Source organism: Plectropomus leopardus, chromosome 1 (assembly GCF_026936395.1).
Source record: "Plectropomus leopardus strain MGB_pleo_1.0 chromosome 1, ASM2693639v1, whole genome shotgun sequence".
Classification (NCBI taxonomy): Eukaryota; Metazoa; Chordata; class Actinopteri; order Perciformes; family Serranidae; genus Plectropomus; species Plectropomus leopardus.
In genome coordinates, this window is record NC_142176.1 from 43,488,448 (window position 1) to 43,509,534 (window position 21,087).

General features: G+C 40.0%; 1 protein-coding gene across 3 annotated transcripts in view; it reads right to left on the bottom strand.

The window, feature by feature from the left end:
* LOC121942102 (USP6 N-terminal-like protein) overlaps window positions 1-21,059 on the bottom strand; it is a 54,790-nt gene extending 33,731 nt beyond the window's left edge. For 2 of the 3 annotated variants that reach the window (XM_088081664.1, XM_088081657.1), the window contains exons 1-2: window positions 20,737-21,059; window positions 228-301 (exon numbers count right to left, since the gene is read on the bottom strand). In XM_088081664.1, the coding sequence (XP_087937790.1) occupies window positions 228-293 (66 nt within the window). In that variant the 5' untranslated portion in view covers window positions 294-301; window positions 20,737-21,059. The remainder of the gene's footprint in view (window positions 1-227; window positions 302-20,736) is intronic. The other variant, XM_042485207.2, reaches the window with a different exon arrangement.
* Between the last annotated feature and the right edge of the window lie 28 nt (window positions 21,060-21,087).

Here is a 21,087-nt window from a genome sequence, read left to right on the forward strand (position 1 = left end):
TGCCTTGATTTCTCAATCAAGGCAATTTGCTCTGGTTTCAAAGGGTTACAATTAGAGATAATAACATTTTTACAACTGCTTTAATTGAATACAATGCAAGTATCCAACAGAATCAAATACATCTGTCCTTTGGTATGAATCTAAAACGAGGCTACAGAAAACATTCAACAACAAGATCCATCCATCTGGACCAACTTTTAGACACTGAGACTATTTTGAAAACTTACCGTAGCATATTTCAAGATGATATCAGCGCGTTCCTCTGCTACTAGAGTCTCAATGTCTTTCTTCATGTCAATATCTGCAGAGAGAGGAAAGGGAAGCAGGGGCTACGTGAGCTGAAGAACAATAACAACAACGACAACCAAAGAAGACTCAAAAAAGGACACAGCTGATTGATGTGGGCGACTGTTGGCCTCCAAACCAACAGGATGAGCTGGCAGCCCTGTGAAACTGAAGCAAAAGGCACTTGAGATATTTTTGCACAAAAAAAGATTTGCAGAAAAACAAGTTAAATGAAAAATATGTTTGTTTTTTTTTTATCAGCTGATCACGTTTTCTTTATTAACTCCACAGCAACAAAAACATTTGGTAAATTAGGTTAGATTATACCTTTCCTCAATTTCGGTCATATTTACAAAATTAAAATGACAGGTGTTCATATTAAATGCATTTGACCAAACTGTCAAATAATGAGGTAAATATATGTAAAAGTAATCCCTGTAAAGAAAGACCTCAGGCTTTAGACTGTTCTGAATACTCTGTTTCCATCTTTGTTTTTTTTTTCTACTTTGGCTACAAACTTACATCAGCTAGCGACAGATATCTTTATATGGTCATCTGTTTTAGGCACACTACTGCAAGTGTCTGCATTATATACACTGCTACATGTGGCTACATGCTAACATCAGGGAAACATGTAATCTTGGTTGCTGGTATTGTTAATTTCTCCCTGATTTCAATCAATCAATCAATCAATCAGATTTATTTATAAAGCACTTTTAAAACAACCAGAGTCGACCAAGGTGCTGTACAAAGACAATAAAAATAAAAATAATAAAAATAATAAAGGACAATAAAATAATAGAACTAAAAACAGCATAAACAATAAAACATAATTAATAAATAGGCTAAAAGTGTATTGCCCGTCGTATCTATGCACATGTGAAGCAACAACCCTACGTGATGTTAAAAGCAAGAAAACAGATGGGTTTTAAGAAGGGTTTTAAAATCAGACAGTGAGGAGGCCTGTCTAATGTGCAGCGGCAGCTCATTCCAAAGTTTTGGAGCCGCAACAGAAAACGCTCGATCCCCTCTGAGCTTCAGCCTTGTCTTGGGCACCCTCAGGAGCAGCTGGTCAGCTGACCTGAGAGACCGGCTGGGTGTATAGGGGTGCAGAAGCTCAGAGAGGTATGGTGGGGCAAGACCATTTAAAGATTTAAAAACAAATAAAAGAATCTTAAAATGAATTCTAAAGTGGATGGGCAGCCAGTGAAGTGAAGCTAAAATCGGTGAAATGTGATCAAACTTTCTTGTGCCTGTTAAAAGATGTGCAGCGGCATTCTGCACCAACTGGAGACGAGCAATGGAGGACCCACTAACCCCCAAATACAGAGCGTTGCAGTAATCCAGTCTATTAGTTACAAAGGCGTGAATCACTGTTTCAAAGTGCTGTCTGTGAACAAATGGTTTTATTTTAGCCAGCTGCCTTAACTGGAAGAAACTTGATTTCACCACAGCTTTGATCTGGCTGTCAAATTTAAGATCTGCGTCCACTATAATCCCCAGATCATTAACGATGGGTTTGGCGTATTGTGCCAAGGGACCTAGATCAATTGGGGGGGTCACAAAAGTGCCACCAAAGACCAACACTTCAGTTTTTCTCTCATTAAAACTCAGAAAGTTTAGAGCCATCCAGGCCTTGAGGTCATCCTGGCAATTTAAAAGAGGCTGAAGAGAGAATGAATCAGCCTTTTTGAGGGGGAAATAGATCTGACTGTCGTCAGCATAACAATGGAAAGCAACACCATGCTTTCTGAGGATGGAGCCAAGTGGGAGGAGGTATAAAGAAAATAACAGAGGGCCCAGGACCGAACCCTGTGGGACCCCACATGAGAGAGGAGCAGTGGAGGACACAGAGTCACCAAGACTAACACAGAATGTCCGATGGGACAGGTAGGACCTGAACCATTCCAGAGCCGTGCCACTGATTCCCACCCACTGCTCCAGACGAGCAATCAGTATGTCATGGTCCACTGTATCGAATGCTGCAGTTAGATCCAAGAGCACCAGGATAACGCAGTGACCAGAATCAGTAGCTAAAAAAATGTCATTAAAAACTTTTAAAAGGGCCGACTCTGTGCTATGCAGACTTTTAAAACCAGATTGGAAGATCTCAAGAACATTATGTTCACTTAAAAAGTCCATGAGTTGAGAGTAGACGATCTTCTCTAAGATTTTGGTGAGGAAGGACAATTTAGAAATGGGCCTAAAATTACCCATAACAGCAGGATCCAGTCCAGGTTTTTTAATCAGGGGTTGCACAAAAGCATGTTTAAAATTTACAGGGACCACTCCAGAGGACAGACTGCTGTTAATGATGCTGTGTAAATGTGGACCCACAGTGGGGAACACCTCCTTATATAAACGAGGAGGAACAGGGTCACTGGGTGAGCCTGAAGGCTTTAAATGATCCACAGTCTCCTGCACGATAGACAAAGACACAGGCTCAAATGAGTCAAAAACAGCAGAACAGGGGACCAACACTGAAGGGTCGTAATCAGGAGGTGAAATAAGTGCTCTGGTAGAAGTGACTTTAGCAATGAAGAAGTGCAGAAAGCTTTCACACACAGTAGGGGAGGAATCCATTCCCACCGTCTGTGGAGCATTCAGAGCAGAGTTTATCACCTTAAACAACACGCGAGGTTTGTGACAGTTTGAGACAATAATGTCAGGGCATATTCCTGCTGGAACATGTATAGTTTTGTTTAGATGCTTTTATTGTTGATTTTTAATAGGAAAGAGATTTGCTATGAAGAGTCAATATCTGACTGGTAATACACTGCTACATGTAGCTACATGCTAGTATTAGGAAAACATGTCATCTTGGCTGCAGATGTTGTTAATTTCTCCCTGATTTTAGATCATATTCCTGCTGGAAAACGTACAGCTGTGTTCAGAAGCTTTTGGTTTTTACTGTTAACAGAAAAAGTGCTGCCATTGCTGTCATTCCCCGACTGCAAATACATGCCTGCATGTAGCTACAGGCTAACATCAGGGAAACATGCTGATATTGATTATTTCTCCTCAATTTTGCAGTTGTGTTATGTGGCATGAGGTCATTTTCATGGTTAAAAGTGCCACTATTCATTGTTACTGTGGTTTTCCCGGCTGCAATTATGTTGCAGACACACAGAGATTTAAAATTAATTTAAATGATGTTTGTCATAGTAAGCCTACTTTGTGTTGCCATTGGGTAGTATAATTACTTCGACTTAATATTAAAATGTAGTTATCCTCAAGCCTGGGCCCTTACAAAGCATTAGAAATTTGGAACAGACTGGACAATATACATTCAATTTACAACAATTTAATGTTTCATGTTGAAATGCGCATAATGGTAAACATTAAATGGACCTGCTCTTTTCTAATTATTTTCAAAGCACTTGCAAACTACAAGTTGCATTCATCCGTTCACACAACTTGGAAACTACAACCTTTCAAAATCACATGAATGCAGAATAACACCAGATCTTTTTTGAAATGGCCATACCATTTGGTCATTGATACAGAGTTCTGCAGGTTATGAGTAGGCAGTGTAATGCAGGTTTGCATGTCAGACAGCCAGAAAGGGGTAATGTGAGAGCTGTACTGCGGAGCTGTGTGTGTTGCAGGCTGCAGTAATATTAGGAATAATTGACCTGCAAACTGTACCCTACACCACAAACCGCCAGACTACTACATGACATCTGCCTCACACCTACACCAAGGTGCTTCATGGTAAGCGAGATATGAGTTGTCGAGGCCTATAATGACTTGTCTGATTTACCAAAACACATAACAGAATTTACAAGAAAAAGGGCATTTGTAGAGAACCACCACACAGCGTTCCACCTGCTAAAGGCTGACAAACACTGGTCGTACAATGCTGCTCAATTAACAGCATGGCATGGTGTGACATGGCATGGCAGGGTACAATATCATAACATCAATTTGTGCCAGTCTTGTGTCTTTTAAAACAATGCAGAGAATCCCAGCCAGGAGCCGGAGGGTTGCTGCTAAATCATCTCCAAACAAAACAGTGAGGGTTTTAATCCCACTTTATCGACTTTCTCTGTACAGATCAACACCAAGGGCAGGACCCGCAGTGGTAATCTGGACATGCAACAGGGCATGCAAACCATTTGGATTAGGAATATCGCCAAAGCAGGATGCAATGAAAGTCTGTTGTTCCCAAAGCAGGAAAAAAAGAACAAAGGATTTGCAGCCGCACCAGCAGACAGCAGGGTGTGAGGGCTGCACCAAGGACAAGTGATGGGTTCATTTCTAATTGCGTAGACTGTTAACTAAAGGAGTGAAAGTACAGCAGTTGATAACTTAAATTTTAACCAATACACAAATACCCTTTCCATAGATTCCAAGGACCTCATTGTTGGAACAATTTACCAAGTTGTTTTATAAACTCCACCAGAATAAATCCATTAAAAAACAACGCATACATTTTTTGTTAGACAAATTAAGCAATGCACCATCAATATAATTCTCTGCCATAATTAATCACTATCATTCTTTTTTCACTTTCTCGTTCTTCATTTTAGTTTTCTTCCTTTTCTCTCTTTATTTGTTTGTACATCTCTGTCTACTTTAACTGTTTCATATAAGAAGGGCCACTCCCCTTTGGGTTTTTGTTGGCTCCTCCTGCACATTTCTGTATGCAGTTATTGTTTTTACTTTCTCATCATTATGTACTGCATAAATTGTGTTTATTGTTATTAAACTATGTTTTACGTGCAATAAAATAAATAAAAAATAAAATAAATACCCTAAACTTTATGTAGCAACACTAAGATGCTTCTTCTCAAACATCAGGAATTGTTGATCGTTTGAGAATTTAGCTGAGTGCCTAAAGACCGTACTAATAACAATAATCTCAGTCGCAATCTGAGTCACACTGTACAATATCAGTTTTTTACAGCATGTCAGATTGTGCTGAATTGTAGCCAATAACAGTAGGCGGGTTTCCATTAAGTTTCAGGTGATTCAAAAAAGCCATATTTTGCAAAACTGCAATAAAAAACCTTTTTCGCTTTCATTGATCAAATGACATGCAACACCGAGTGGCGGTAATGCAACTTTATAGATGCCAACCATCACTAAAACCAAAGAAGAAGAAGTACAACAAAGTCCAGAACTTTCTACAAAATATAGCGCAGTATGTATGGACGGAGGAAGAGACCGACATTCTCTTATACAAGAAAAAGAAATTACGGCAATATTAGATTGGCTTTATTGAGTGGCTGCAATAGAAATAAACCTGTCAATGCTTTGAACATCCATCACCATGATTATTGGAATAGTATCACCACAAGAGAAGTCGCATCACACATCACATCACATCACTCAATGGAAATGCAGTCATCTCGCAACTGTGTTTAATTGAAATTCAAAGTTTTGCGCAAATCTGTAATGGAAACCCATCTAGTGATACCAAAAAAAGAGAGAAGCAGGTGAGGCAGAGACATGTCATTATTCTGTCCTCAGTTTTTGCCATTCTGATTGTTTTGTTGCAGACTGCGTGTGTCTGAATGTGGGTTAAACTGGATGAATAATTCAGTGTGGTGGAGGATGAAGGTCCTGTCTGGTAGATGGTTAGTGACACAGATGAAGTGAGGATGATGAAGTTTATCTTATTATCTTATTTTATCTTATCTTATCATCTTTTCTAGGGTTGCAACTTTTGCTTTAAAACTGATTTAAACCATGGGTCTTTAATGTTTTTCAGGCCATAGACCCTTTAGCTAAAAGAGAGACGGACCCCATACTACATATACATATACATATACACATCATATACTACATCAGGCAGACACTACAGAACCCCGATGGCCTGGAAAAACATTTACAAAAAATCCTTCTTCCCATCTGCAATAACTGCCTTTAATAAGAACACATAGACTGCACTTTTTTTTAAACTGTTGTTGAATGTGTTTTAGTCAGTGTGCCTGGGTTTGGTTCTCAATTGTGTTTTAATGCTTCACTGAGCTGTTTTAAAGATGAATTTCTGTTTTTACTCGAGACAATAAACAATCGATCTGTCTATCTATCTATCTATCTGTCTATCTGTCAATCTATCTATCTATCTATCTAAATCTGAGTTGGACTAGAGATAATTCTGTATTATTTTTGGGTCTTCTTTCATTTGTCTGAAACTGCTTAGTGAGCAGCAGTTTTAGCATGGCTAGATAGATTTCCACCGCTTGCATGTGCGTTGCATTACAGCTCCGCTGCGGTTTTGCTCCGTGCTCCCTCATCCGTCAAATCCCACCAGTTACGGTTTGAGTTTGGCACGGCGCAGCACTGCCAGATAAACTGGAGTGGTGAGACCGAGGAATTCCGGCGGGAATTACAGAATCACGCGCATTATATCAGTACAGAGGAAGAAGTAATTACTCCTTTTACTCCCATAACTCCCAGTAAGCTGTTCAATGCCATTTCCTTTCTATGGTTGTCGCTATTAAAAGGATGTGTGGTGTCATAAATAATTTTTGTGGTTTTCCACCTCCGTCATTTCTCCTCATCCGTGCTGTCAGTAGTGACCTCTGAAAACCTTCGAGCTGATGACTCCAGGCCTGGATCCGCTTATTGTGACGTTTTGTTGATGTAGTTTAGTGAAATACTCCAGAATCCGGCAAAAATAGGTGCCTTGCGTATCTGATCCGCAAGCATCTGGACTGCAGGGGTCAATCCGCAATGCAGCGGGGCCAGTGGAAATTAACACATAGACTAGAGTGTGATCTATTTGCTCCGCCTGCCGTGATGGAGCAGAGCTGGACCGCACACGGATCTGGTTGAAATTAGGGGTGAGTCTCCTCTTCTGCACTTTTACCAGTGGTCTGTGAGGTGGACAATATGTCACAGTCTCTTGCTCAATGGTGAGTTTTTCAATATCGTCATAAATACAGGCGCTCCTTTCTCATAAACTCATTCTACGTAGTGCACAGCACGCACCACCAGAGTTGAGTCTCCGGTCTCTACTAGTGGAACAGGCAGCTGAGCTGAAAGACACAGCAACACCTAGTGGTTGAGGGAGAAGTTACAGGACTGTAAACAGCCAGCGGCCAGCAGGAAGAGACCATTAGGAAACACTGCATTTTTTTTTGTTTTCACATCTAATTTGGTGAAATAAGGATTTATTTTGACCAAACCAGAGCTGCTGGTAGCTGGAGCAGTGGACTTACTAACTAGATTACTAACAAGAGTAACTAAGACAGTTTGGGTGAGTTTTATTTTGTTTCTGTCAGTTTTTAAGATGAGTTGTAAGGGCAATTAAGCCTCATCAGTATCTGTGTATAAGAAAAAGTCGAATTCAAAATGTGTATGGTTAAATGTGTACATTTAATAAGGTAAACAGATGTGAGAATATTACTTTTTTAAAATTTTATGGGTCTCTATTATGAATTTATTAGTCTGAAAAGCTGAAAATAAGGTCCACACTTGCCTTTGGGGTTGGGGTGTTAACACTGCATGCTTACACCATCATGTATTGTATACCCCATGAAATACCTTATATCTTTATCGAGATTACATAAGAAAGGTACATAGTCTGTTTTGGTTTCAGCGTAGGCAAACAGAGATTCACAGCTCCTCAAGACATGTCTTTTGGCTGTGACCATCCCAAATATGAGAGGTCTCTGTTTATTAAGGGTAGCAACAAATCATTAAAAATCTTGAAATCTAAATGACCAAACAAACAGCTTAATTGTGAATGACATTAGTGATTATTTCATAAATTTGGCCAGTCTGGTTGATTCTTGTTAACTGACTGATTCAGCAGTAATCTATTAAGTATTGTCCACCCCTAATGAGGTAAGTATGAAGAATCTTAAAGCGTACTTTCCATCCCTGCTGTTTTTTTATCCCAATTTTTTATGTAAAGACAGTTGTAATTCCAGAGTGACCCTCTATCTTGCAGCTGGTAGAATTTTACTTTAAGAGTTTGACTCCCATGGTGGTATTAACAATCCTGTATTTCAGAGATTTTTCCATATTAAGTTGCAAGCATTTCAAACCTCAGTGTCAGTATGCCTATGGGTCACTGAAGACCTCAGACATTTGGATCTTGACATCTTAAATTTTCACAGTGAGACACTTCTGCAGTTAAATTCTGTAAGCCATGATTTAATGCATCATAAATGTGTGGAAAACTGTTAAAAAAAGCACTAAGTCAAATCCAGCAGTGTGTCAGATCAGCTGCAGAGGTTCATGTAGATGGTTAAGGTTAAAGCTTACAGAAGCTTTAAATATGAGCTGTCATCTGCAGCGGCTGCATGTGGTCAGCACACTAAATCACAGAGGAGCGCTGGCTGGAATCCCAGTAAGAAGGGTGGAGGCCCAAACTGGGGAAGGCACAGAAACTGGACTCTAGCTCTGTTCTCTACCTGACTCACAGTTTCCTCACAGGTACTGAGGACACACACAAAAAGTAAATGCCCCTAAAACTACAAATGACATCGCAGTGGGGACGTGGGACTTGGGCTTCAGTATGATATTTGGTTTATGGTCAGAGGTGGGATGATGGAAGTGGGAAATGCATCACTTTTCTTTTACCTCTGCGAAATCAAGCTGCTAATGTTGGGGAAAACACAGACCTCTGGTGAGTGTTTAGCTGCTCAGGCACACAAGATACTTTGAGTTTTCACAAGTTCAACCATCTGATAAAAACCATATGTGTGTGAGCCATCATGTTCTTAACAACACCTAACATTATCAGGAGGAACCTGGAACTTCAGCATTTTTCAACCTGGACTAGGTTTGGGTGGTACTGCGGTATACCAGGATATTTAGAAATCTGAAGGCGTGTTTTTCAATGCCATCATATATAAAGGTTTTCCTTTTTCTATTAAACTCACTGTATGCAGTGTAACCATATATTTTAACTAGATAAAGGATTTTGGACATCAGACTTGGATTTTAACTTGTTTTATGGTCTCACAGGACAGTGAGGACTATGAGTCATTCTCAGGGCCTATTGCCTTACTTACAATTGTTTTTAACACTGTTCCATCATCAATCGTGGGATTACTTAATGTTGCTATTTTTGTTTTCCCATTTTTTTTCCCATATTTGCTATCTGCATCTCGGCTACAATGGCTTTATGTGTGGAGTGTAAACAGCAGTACTCACTATTAAGAGAGCACATCCAGCGTCTAAAATCCGGGCTTCGCAAAAAGGACTGCCTGTTGGAGAGCTTTGTCCTTGTAGCCACTGCTAAGCATATTTTCTAATCCCCATCTGGCGGTCTTGTTGCTCAGCTGCAAGCCAGGTCACCTACATACCCTGTGTCAGCGATTCTACTGGCTTCAGCGGCAACTCTTCCCTGGCTAACGATGCATGGCAGCACCGAGACTCTCTGCCCCATGGGCCCAGCAGTGGAGGTGGAGAGTGGCCATCCCCATGTGCGAAAGTTTGATGCAGGGGCACTGGTCACCACCATCACCGCAGAAGATCTGGAGGCTGTCATGGGAAATGAGCCCTTGGCCCCGGCTCCAGCTCCATGTCAAAGCCGTCCTGGATGAAGGCTGCTGCCGTGGTCGTAAGAGTGACTTGGCTCGAGAGAGGGTTCCTCCTATATCTCCTTTAACCCTCTCAAACTGTTTCACGTCTCTGGTGGATTTGGCTCCGGCCCATCTTGACGATGCCCCTGCAGTGCCGGCTCCTGCTCCTCCTCCAGCTGCGGCAAGCGCTGGCCGGAAAGCTCACTTCTCCACAGCAATACACCGCCGTAGGATTCTACAGGAGGCCGTTAACAGACGCTCAGGAGGTCCGTCCCAGTCTGAGCCTTTTCACCCCTGTCCGCCTGTGGAGACCCTCCACCCTCCGCTACTATCCCGTCCAGGTAATCCACCCACGTCGTCATCTCAACCATCCCGCTGTAGCAGGTTCCACCTGATTCCTCCGCGAAAGGAGGTTGGCCAGAGAAACGACTACATGCCCCCTCCACATCCATCAGCCAGCTCCGCCATCAACCCTCATAATCGGAGACTCAATCATGAGGAACGTGAGAAAAAAGGGGAGTTATACACTATCATTCCCTGCTGCCACCGTTATGAACATTGTGGAAAAATTTTCAGACATTGTAAAATCCAATCCATGCATTGATAAGATCGTCATCCACATAGGTTCAAATGACATTCCAAAAGAGCAATCCGAGCTAGAAAATTTCGGCAGAAATTTTGAGGGGTGGCTGCCGCTGATGGGCCACTAATGTATGTAAGGAGGAGGGGAGTGGCCACACTTTCAAACAGAGCCACAAGGCCAAGGGCCAATTAATGGCCATTAATCAGTAAGTGATATCTTTAATAGGCCACAACGGCCCACAATTCAGGGCCCCCTCCACCTGAGTGGCCACAAGTCGACCATTGATTATTAAGTGGCATCTTCAATTGGCCACAACGGCCAATTAAGGGCCCTCTCTACCTGAGGGTCACAAGTGGACCATTGATTACTAACTTGGCAACTTTAACTGTCCACAAGGGCCAATTAAGGGCCCTCTCCACCTGATGGCCACAACGGCCAAATAATGGAGGGCCCATAAGTGGACCTTTGATTATTAAGTGGCATCTTCAATTGGCTACAAGGGCCAATTAATGGCCACAAGGACCAATGATGGCAATATAAAGGGTCAGTTAAACATTAATTTCTAGTGGACAAGTGGACCAGACATCACTAAATGGTATCTTTGTATTGGAAAAAGCCACACCAGGATGGCACTGTGTGTGTGTGTGTGTGTGTGTGTGTGTGTGTGTGTGTGTGTGTGTGTGTGTGTGTTGCCATTGCTACGGTAATTAATGGCCCGTTAATGGCTCAACTCTCCTCTTAGGTCAGCTCAAAGGAGGCAGGTGAATTTGATGGAAATGCCCCTGTCAAACTCCTTCATTTTACAGATATACCTTCCACTAAATAGTCAAAATATTACAACAGGAAGAGAAACTAAGTTCTCCCAAATGCAGCCATATCATTTTTGTGTGGAAAAGTATCTGCTACATATCCCAAATCATTTTTTAAAGAAAAGGTTCAAGAAGCCAATTTCCAGAAATTTCTTATCTCAATTTGTATTAGAATATAAGGGCATTTTTTGGCTCTCCCTTCCTTCTGAGGCCCCATGAGCCAGCTGTGTTGGGTTGTCAGCTTTCAAACCTACTGAATTCGACAACCACAAGTTTTCCTACGTTGTGATGTACAAATTGTGTATATTCACTGCGAGCTGTGGGAGTAGTGGCAGTTTGTTCAGGAAACTTTTAGATTACTTTTCAGCTCCTCCACACTCTACCGACAGAGTTTGATCTCTGATGAGAGTTCCGCCCATAAGAAACCATTGTAAAATTTATATACGTCTGAAAAATCGCATGATACGTTTACTGCAAATTCGGAAAAAATGTATAAGTTATCAAAATTTCCATTGACATGAACACAGGCCACAACCTGGTGAACCGTTTGAACGTTTGAATCATTTCTCTACATGAAAGTATGGCGATGTTCCATAGCCTTAAAGAGTCATGAACTTGAGCTCTTTTTACGTCGATTTCTCGAGGCTCTCCATTCATTTGAATGGGAAAATTTTCGGCAGTTTTTGGGGATTTTCAGGAAAACCGCTTGGTGAATCTCCGCAGCAAAGCAGCAGGACATATGTGTTGAGACGAATAGTAATAGGTTCCTTGCACTGCTATGCAGCGCAGGCACCCTAATAAAAATAAGTATGACGAATAACAGATAGCAATGTCTGCAGTGGGACAGTCTGGGGGTACTAGTATACGCGTTTAGTGAGTACTAACGCATGTGTGTGCTCGGGGTATGTGTTGCGCCAAAAAGTAATAGGTTACTGGCACTGCTACGCAGTGCAGGCACCCTAACTAGAAAATGCATTTTCTACGGAACATGCGTGTGGATTGTAATAGCTGAAATCAGTTTGAGAGCATGTTTGAAAATGCATCGATTTATTGCTGAAAATGCATAAATTTATTGCTGAAAATGTATAGATGTATTACAAATTGACAGAAATATCTGAAAAACTGGCAGAAATGAAGTGAAGAAGCTACAAGTTGAACTGCAAAAGTGCCAAAGGAAAAGGTTGAGGTCAACTGAAAAGATAAAATAATCAATGTTTTATATTTTAGGCATAAAATGTAGAAAATAAAATGTGAGGCATAAATGTCCTTGAAGAGCATAATATTTTGACATTAAAATGGTTTCTGTGACTTAAAAGTAGGCAGTGGTAGCAGTTGACCACAAAGTACGCGAGAAATAGTACTAGTCGTATCAGTAGCATGAGCGTTAGACGTAGTAGTAGTTGTAGTTCTGGAAGTAGAGAAGACAGCAGTACTTCGATCACTACAAGGAGCAGTACATGAGGCAGAACAGCGAAACAGACAAAGACAAAGACAAAGACACCTAAGAGGCCACAAGGGCCAATTAAGGGGCCCATCCACGTGAGGGGCCACAAAGGCCAATCAATGGCTTACTTGTGGCCCTTCCCAAGTGGACCATTAATTCCTAACTGGCAACTTTCATTGTCCACAAGGGCCAATTAAGGGCCCCGTCCACCTGAGGGGCCACAAGTGCCAATCAATGGCCCACTTGTCCGCCCTACTCCGGAGGGACCACAGGTGAACCAATAATTATTAACTGGCATCTTCCATTGGCTGGAAGGGCTAATTAAGGGTCCCCTCCACCTGAGGGGCCACATGATAGGAATATAAAAAACAATTAAATACTAGTGGACAAGTGGACCAGGCATCACTAAACTGCATTGTTGTATTGGAAAAGTCGCGCACACACCAGAATGGGACTCTGTGTGTGTGTAAGTGCCCGTTGCTATGGTAATTAATGGCCCAGGTGCACCCCTCCTCTCCCCTCTCCTGTCAGGTCAGCTCGAAGGAGGCAGTTGAATTTGATGGAAATGTCCCTGTCAAACCCCTCCATTTTACAGCCACACCTTTCAACAAATAGTCAAAATATTACAACAGGAAACGAAAGGAGGTCGTAACGAACGCAGAAATACCAAATTTGCCTGAAAAAATATCTGCTACATATCCCAAATCCTTGCGTAAGAAAAAGCTTGCAGCAGCAAATTTGTGAGAGAGACACAGAAAGACAGACAGAGATGAAGAGAGAGAAAGAAAGACAGACAGATAGAAAAACAGAGAGAGAGAGACAGAGAGAGAATCAGAGAGAAAGACAGCGACAGACAGAGTAAGAAAGACAGACACAGAGTAAGAAAGACAGAGACACAGAAAGACAGATAAAGAGATGAAGAGAGAGAATAGTAGATAGATATATAGAAAGACAGACAGACAAAAAGACAGACAGAGAGAGAGAGAAAGATAGAGAGAGGCAGAAAGACAGAGACAGAGTAAGAGAGACACAGAAAGACAGACAAAGAGATGAAGACAGAGAGAAAGGCAGATAGACAGATAGAAAGACAGACAGACAAAAAGACATACAGAGAGCGAGAAACAGAGAGAGAGAAAGACAGAGAGACAAACACAGAGAGTAAGAAAGACAGAGAGACACAGAGAGACAGACAAATAGATGTGGAGAGAGAGAGGTAGAAAGACAGACGGATAGAAAGACAGAGACAGACAAAAAGACAAACAGGGAGAGAGAAAAACAGAAAAAGGCAGAAAGACAGAGAGAGAGAGAGACACAGAGTAAGAAAGAGAGAGAGAGAGAGACAAACAGAAAGACAGACAAAGAGATGGAAAGAGAGAGAAAGATAGACAGACAGGTAGAAAGACAGAGACAAACAAAATGACAGAGAAAGACAGAGAGAAACAGACAGAGACAGGCAGAAAGAGACAGAGAGAGAGACAGACACAGAGAGTAAGAAAGACAGAGAGGCACAGAAAGACAGACATAGAGATGAAGAGAGAGAGAAAGGGCTTAATAAGGGCTCCCTCCACCTGAGGGGCCACATGATGGCAATATAAAGGGTCAGTTAACCATTAATTGCTAGTGGACAAGTAGACCTGGCACCAATAATGGCATCTTTGTATTGGAAAAGTTACACACACTCCAGGATGGCACTCTGTGTGTGTGTGTAAGTGCCCGCTGCTATGGCAATTATTGGCCCAGGTGCACCCCTCCTCTCCCCTCTCCTCTCAGGTCAGCTCAAAGGAGGTAGCTGAATTTGATGGAAATGTCCCTGTCAAACTCCTCTATTTTACAGCCATACCTTTCACCAAATAGTCAAAATTTCTTGCACGCAGAAATACAAAATTTGCCTGAAAAAATATCTGCTACACATCCCAAATCCTTGCATAAGAAAAATCTTGCAGCAGCAAATTTCCAGAAATTTCTCATCTCAGTTTGTATTGGAGTAAATGGGGAATTTTTTGGGTCTCCCTTCCTTTGTAGGTGCACTAAGCCAGCTGTGTTGGGTTGTTAGCTTTCAAACCTGCATTAACCACCACCAGTTTTCCAACGTTCGGATGTACAAATTGTGTATGAAGACCTTAAACTGTGGGCAGGAAAAGACTTTGTTTGAGAAATTTTTGTGAACGAGCAGAGACAGAGATATCCAGAGTGCAGGACCTCATTAGTGATGTCACATGCTCTGACCTCAACATTCCGTCTGCATTTGACTCCATTATAAACGCAGAAATCGTCTGAAAAGAGCATAAAACTTAAAACTCAAAAAACGTAAAAGATACAAAAGAGCAGAATCATACCAGAAGAGTTGAAGGCCTTGTGGTCCGTTAAACGGTTAAATGGAGTCTCTAGCTGAAAGTCTGCGGAAGCAGTAGACTTTGAAAGTGGAGTGGGTTAAAGAATATTTGAAAATTTTCCCATTCATATAGATGGGGAAAAAAAGTTTTTAAAAAAGCTTAATATTCAAAAAATTATAAAGAGTAGAAATGAGAAAAGTCATAGCAATAATGTCCTGAATGAGCTGAACATTCTGATAGTTGAATGGTTGAAATAGCACAAAGTATGCAGAACTAGTTAGCCAGCGAAAAATGTACAGAAGGTGAAATAAGAACTCGAAAATGCATTTTCTGCAGGACATGCATGTGGATGGTTAGAGCTGAAATTGGTTTAAACCACGGCTGGAAATGCAGAAAAGTATTGCTGAAAAGGTAGAAATATATTGCTGAACATGTAGAAATATATTACTGGAAATTCATAAATATATATAACTGAAAATGCAGAAATACATAGCTGAAAATGCAGAAATACATAACTGAAATTGTAGAAATTTATAGCTGAAAATGCAGAAATATATAGCTGAAATGAAGAAATATACTAAAAATGGCACCAAAAAAAATATCTGAAAAACTGGCAAAAATTAAGGCTGAATTGCTTTAAACTGAAGAAGCTACGAGTTGAACTGGGAGAGTGTCAAAGAAATAACTTGATGTCAACTGAAAAGGTTTAATATTTTTTAAAAATATTTTGAAGCATAAAATGTACAAAATAAAGATAGGCATAACTGCCCTTGAACAGCACAACATTTTGACATTTGGATGGTTTCTGTAGCTCAAAGTATGCAGAAGTAGCAGTTTAGCAAAAAAATGTATTACTAGTAGTATTAATAGCAGCAGTAGTTGTAGTCATTGAAGTAAATGAAATAGCAGTACACCTATTACTACAAGGGGTAGTAATAGTATAAGAAGCAGTAATAGCAGTCATAGAAGAAGATGTATTTACAGTAGCAATTATAGTGTGGTAATAGTATAAGAAGTATAAGAGAAGTATAAGAATAGTATAAGAAGCAGCACAAAACTGCCAGTGTTAGCAGTAATGGTAGTAGTAACACTAGTGGTAGTAATAGCTGTTGTAGAACTACTTCAGAGAGACACAGAGAGAGTGAAAGAGAGTGAAACAAAGACAGACACACAGAGAGAAAAAGACAGACAAGTAGAAAGACAGAGAGAGACAGGTAGAAAGACAGACAGATAGAAAGACATAGAGAGAGAAACAAACAGTGAGAAAGACAGAGACAGTCAGACAGATAGAAAGAGAGACAGACACAGTGAGTAACAGAGACAGAGACACAGAAAGACAGACAAAGATGAAGAAAGGTAGAAAGACAGATAGAAAGACAGAGACAGACAAAAAGACAGACAGAAAGAGAGAGAAAGGTAGAGAGACAGATAGAAAGACAGAGACAGACAAAAAGACAAACAGAGAGAGACAGACACAGGGAGTAAGAAAGAGAGAGAGAGATAGAAAGACAGAGACAGACAAAAAGACATACAGAGAGAGACAGACACAGAGAGTAAGAAAAAGAGAGAGACACAGAAAGACAGACAAAGAGATGAAGAGAGAGAGAAAGATAGAAAGACAGACAGATAGAAAGACAGAGGCAGACAAAACGGCCAAGACAAAGAGAGAGAGAAACAGACAGAGAGAAAGACAGAGACAGGCAGAAAGATAGATACAAAGAGAGAGACAGAAACAGAGTAAGAAAGACAGAGAGACACAGAAAGACAGACTAAGAGATGAAGAGAGAGAGAAAGGTAGAAAGACAGACAGATAGAAAGACAGAGACAGACAGAGAAAAAGAGAGACATACAGACAGAGGGACACATAGAAAGACTGACAAAGAGATGCAGAGAGAGACAGATAAAAAGCCACAGAGAGACAGACAGACAAAGAGATGCAGAGAGAGAGGGACAGACAGAGATACACACAGTGAGAGACTGAGACAAACAGTGAGACGAGACAGAGCGAGACAGAGAGACAGACAGAGAGACACACTTGTGGACCCTCGTGGACCATTAATAGCTAACTGGCAACTTTAATTGGCCACAAGGGCCAAATAAGGGCCCACTACACTTGAGGGGCCACAAGGGCTCCATTATAAACGCAGAAATCGTCTGAAAAGAGCATAAAACTTAAATCGCCAAAACTCAAAAACCATAGAAGATACAAAAGAGCTGAATCATACCAGAAGAGTTGAAGGCCTTGTGATCCATTAAACGGTTAAATGGAGTCTCTAGCTGAAAGTCTGCGGAAGAAGTGGACTTTGAAAGTGGAGTGGGTTAAAGAGAATTTGAAATATTTCCCCATTCATTTAAATGGGAAAAGTTTTTTAAAAAAGCTTAATATCTTAAAAAGTATAAAGAGTAGAAATGAGAAAAGTCATAGCAATAATGTCCTGAACGAGCTGAACGTTCTGATATTTGAAGGGTTTAAATAGCACAAAGTATGCAGAACTAGTTAGCCAGCGAAAAATGTACGGAAGATGAAATAAGAATAAAGATTTGGATAACAATAGTGTGGATGCATAAGCATTTATTTATTGATACGATTGATATGATTATACATTTTCTTTTGTACTGTATTTCTTTTTTTCTAATGTTTTTTTCTGTGTTTTTTGTGATTTTTAAGTGAACAGCACTTTGTAACGTTTTTTAATAAGTGCGATATAAATAAACTTCATTATTATTATTATTGTTGTTGTTGTTGTTGTTGTTGTTATTATTATTATTATTATTATTGTTGTTGTTATTGTTATTATTATTATTATTATTGCACTGTTTACCCTGGTGAAATCTCAGGAAGTTATGAAGGTATGAAATATTACATACCGCCCAAGCCTGACTGATGGGAACAACACTTTTTTCTAAATTGGTCAAGTACTTACTGATAGAGGCAAGAGTCTCTCAACACCTCATGATGCACTTACTATTCAGAGGGCTACGATGCACTTCACGATTATCGATGTATCTTTTTGATTTCGGAACATTTTTTGATTTTGATGCGTTTTTTTTATCACTGTGTGACTTTTTACTAACATACCATATTTATAATGATCCATAATCAAATAAACAGATTATTTTTCTTGCATCCAGTGTGACTCTTGCCCAGGTCCCTTAAACCTTCAACTTCAGAGAAGCCAAAATGCTTCCATACTCCAGCTTTTAAGCCAGAGGATACCGGTCAGACTGTATCGATCTGCATTTGCTTACGCTCAGCCATCCACATCAAAAGTCAAGCAGTAGCCTCAAACATGACGTACATTTTTATGTTTGTTACATTTCACAATCCAATTGGTTCAGCTGTAAAAAATGCACAGCCCCGTCTCGCAAAAATATTACAGGCAAACACAATGTTGCGTTTTCAATTTCCAATTATTGAATTTTCTGCATCAAGACCTTCTCTTTTATAAGAGAATTGTGATGCATTTAATCGTTACCCCTATCATACATGCTGCAGCCTGCAGATACAAACAGGCTGCAATGTGATATATTGCATCGATAATGTATGCCTGCTTAAAGTGTTTTTTTTTTCCACTGACAGACTCAGATTGTTATGAGTGTCTGGCAACATTATGGAAAGGATCCTGACAGAGAAATCCAGATTTTTTCCCTCACCTTTCATTTGATCATGTCTGTTTGTTTTTGTTTTTCAACAACAACCCAAATCATAAGATTTCAGAACGAGACTTTCAGAAGAAAACATGGTTAGACACGCTAACAAAACGACACTAAGTTAAGTTGCCCCAGACTTGGACTCGTTGGTTGAGATACTTGACTGTCATGTACTTGAGCAGATTTGACCTGTTCAGTAAAATGACAGATTTCTGCTGTCTCACTGGTATGGTGAACCCCATTCACAGATCTAGAAGATTAATAATACATACACTTAGAAGGCCTTAAGACTTGTCTGAGTGACTGAAATGAATTAAAGCTTGAGTTGGAAAGACTTCAGGGCACAATCTTTGCTCCACACCACCAGAATCCAAAACACGGGGCTGGTATGTGGAGCATTTAACCACAATGACAACATGATTAATATTATCTTTATACCTAAAAAAACTTAGTTGATTATTAAATAGGTCAACTGGCAGAGACACGGTTATCTGGTTCTTGATAATTGACTTTCATGGTCTTCTGCAAAAATCAACTGAATATTGTTTTTTTTCTATGATAATTATTGATGATGAATCATTTGTTAGAACCTGCATTTTCGAGAAATACACAGTACAATTACAGTAAAACAATCCTGTATTTTTAATTATGCTTAATTTATGAAATCAAAACACTTTTTTTAACACTTTTGTCCACTGTTTTCTTTTTTAAGATAAATTATACCTAAAATTTATGAGAAAACTGACTGGAGCCCTTATTATCTTAACCCTTCCAAACCTGAAATTACATCACTTTTCTTGTGCTGCTTTCAGATGCCTTTGACAACTACTTAAACCTTTGAACCTTGAGCAAATATGTGTGATTTCTTTCAAAAACAATGGGAGAAAGGCAATAAGCAACATGGTAAAGAAATGTTTAACAAATTTCAAGAAATTAGCGGATTAAGATTTTTTTTTAGCTAGGGAAAATGTATAGGAAATAGGGCTGCAAATTGTTAGCCCTTTTCTTAATCGATTAATCTATTAATCATGATTTGAAAAAAAAAAATCAAACAAAACCAATTGTTTTTTTTTCTCAATCAAAGCTCACAGTAACATATTGCATATATTTTGATAACATTTAGCCTATCAATTAAGCCATTAAATTTCACATGTTCCATTAAATTCCTAACGACCAATTAACTGATAATCGATTAATTGTTATCATCCTCAATAGGGAAAAAATCTAGGGAAAAACTATGTATTTATTTATCACAATTACATATATACAATTTTTCTAAGTATAGTTTGCCTTGTTTTTGTTTTTTTGTTTTGTTTATTGTTTGTTTGTTTATACTTTCGATTTATTTTTATGGGGTTTTTATGGGGGTTTTTGTTAGTTTTTTTCGTTACTTTTACCTTTTTCATTTTTTGTTTGTTTGTTTATGTTTAATTTTTGTTTCACTCATTTTCAGATACTTTTCTTGTACTCTTGTAATAATCTTCTGCTAATTTGGGGGTAATTTCTTTGGTTGCTCATTGCCTTTTTTAAGAAATCAATTTACTCAGGCTTCAAAGCGTTTGTTTATACCATTTGCAGAAAACTTTTAAGTATCAGCTTTCTGCTAACTTTTAGAAATTATTTCAGATTCTTCTTCTTCTTCTTCTTATTATTATTATTATTATTATTATTATTATTATTATTATTATTATTATTTTTACAGCTGAGCTCCTTGCAGCAGCAGCAGCAGTTTTTGTTCTCAGCTCAGCCCTGCTGCTGTAAATCCGTTTTTAGTTAGAAATAGTGTTCAAACAACTTCAGTGTGTTTGAGCAGCAGCAGCTGCAGCTGCAGGCCCGAGAGGAGCTGCTGCTGCTGCCTTCGCTGCTCCATCACAGGGATATGCAGCCTGATGTGACGGCTGCAGGATGCTCATTCACTCTGCTGATGGCACACACACGTTTCACTGAGATTCGGAGCTTATTGACACCTCAAAGTGTGCTTTTCTGATGGTAAACAAACCATCAGTCTCTGGTGGGATGAGCCGCGGTGCCGTGATTTGAGACGGCGCCACAGCCTCACGCGAGATCCTTTATTCTAACGAAAATAATAAACAAAAGCAGGAGAAGTGGGTTTAAGAATGGGAATAAATAAGAGTATGATTACCGTGTTTCTCGGATGTATTTTTGCGCTATCCGTGCAGGAACACGGCTCCGACTCCTCTGGGCATTCTCCGGTGAAAGTGCAGCTCCAGCAGAATAAACCATCAGGCTGACAACAATAGGCTCCCTCCGTCAATCCATAGGTTATCATCAGGCAGCACATATACACACACTCACGCACACACACACACACACACACACACACACACACACTCACACACACACACACAGACACACAGACACAGAGTGCAGGAGACGGAGGGACGGAGACTCTCCTGGTCCAGGATCCGAGCAAGCGGCGGCGGAGACGCACTGAGCAGGCGCCGCAGCGTGGCACCAGTCAGTTCGCCGAGAG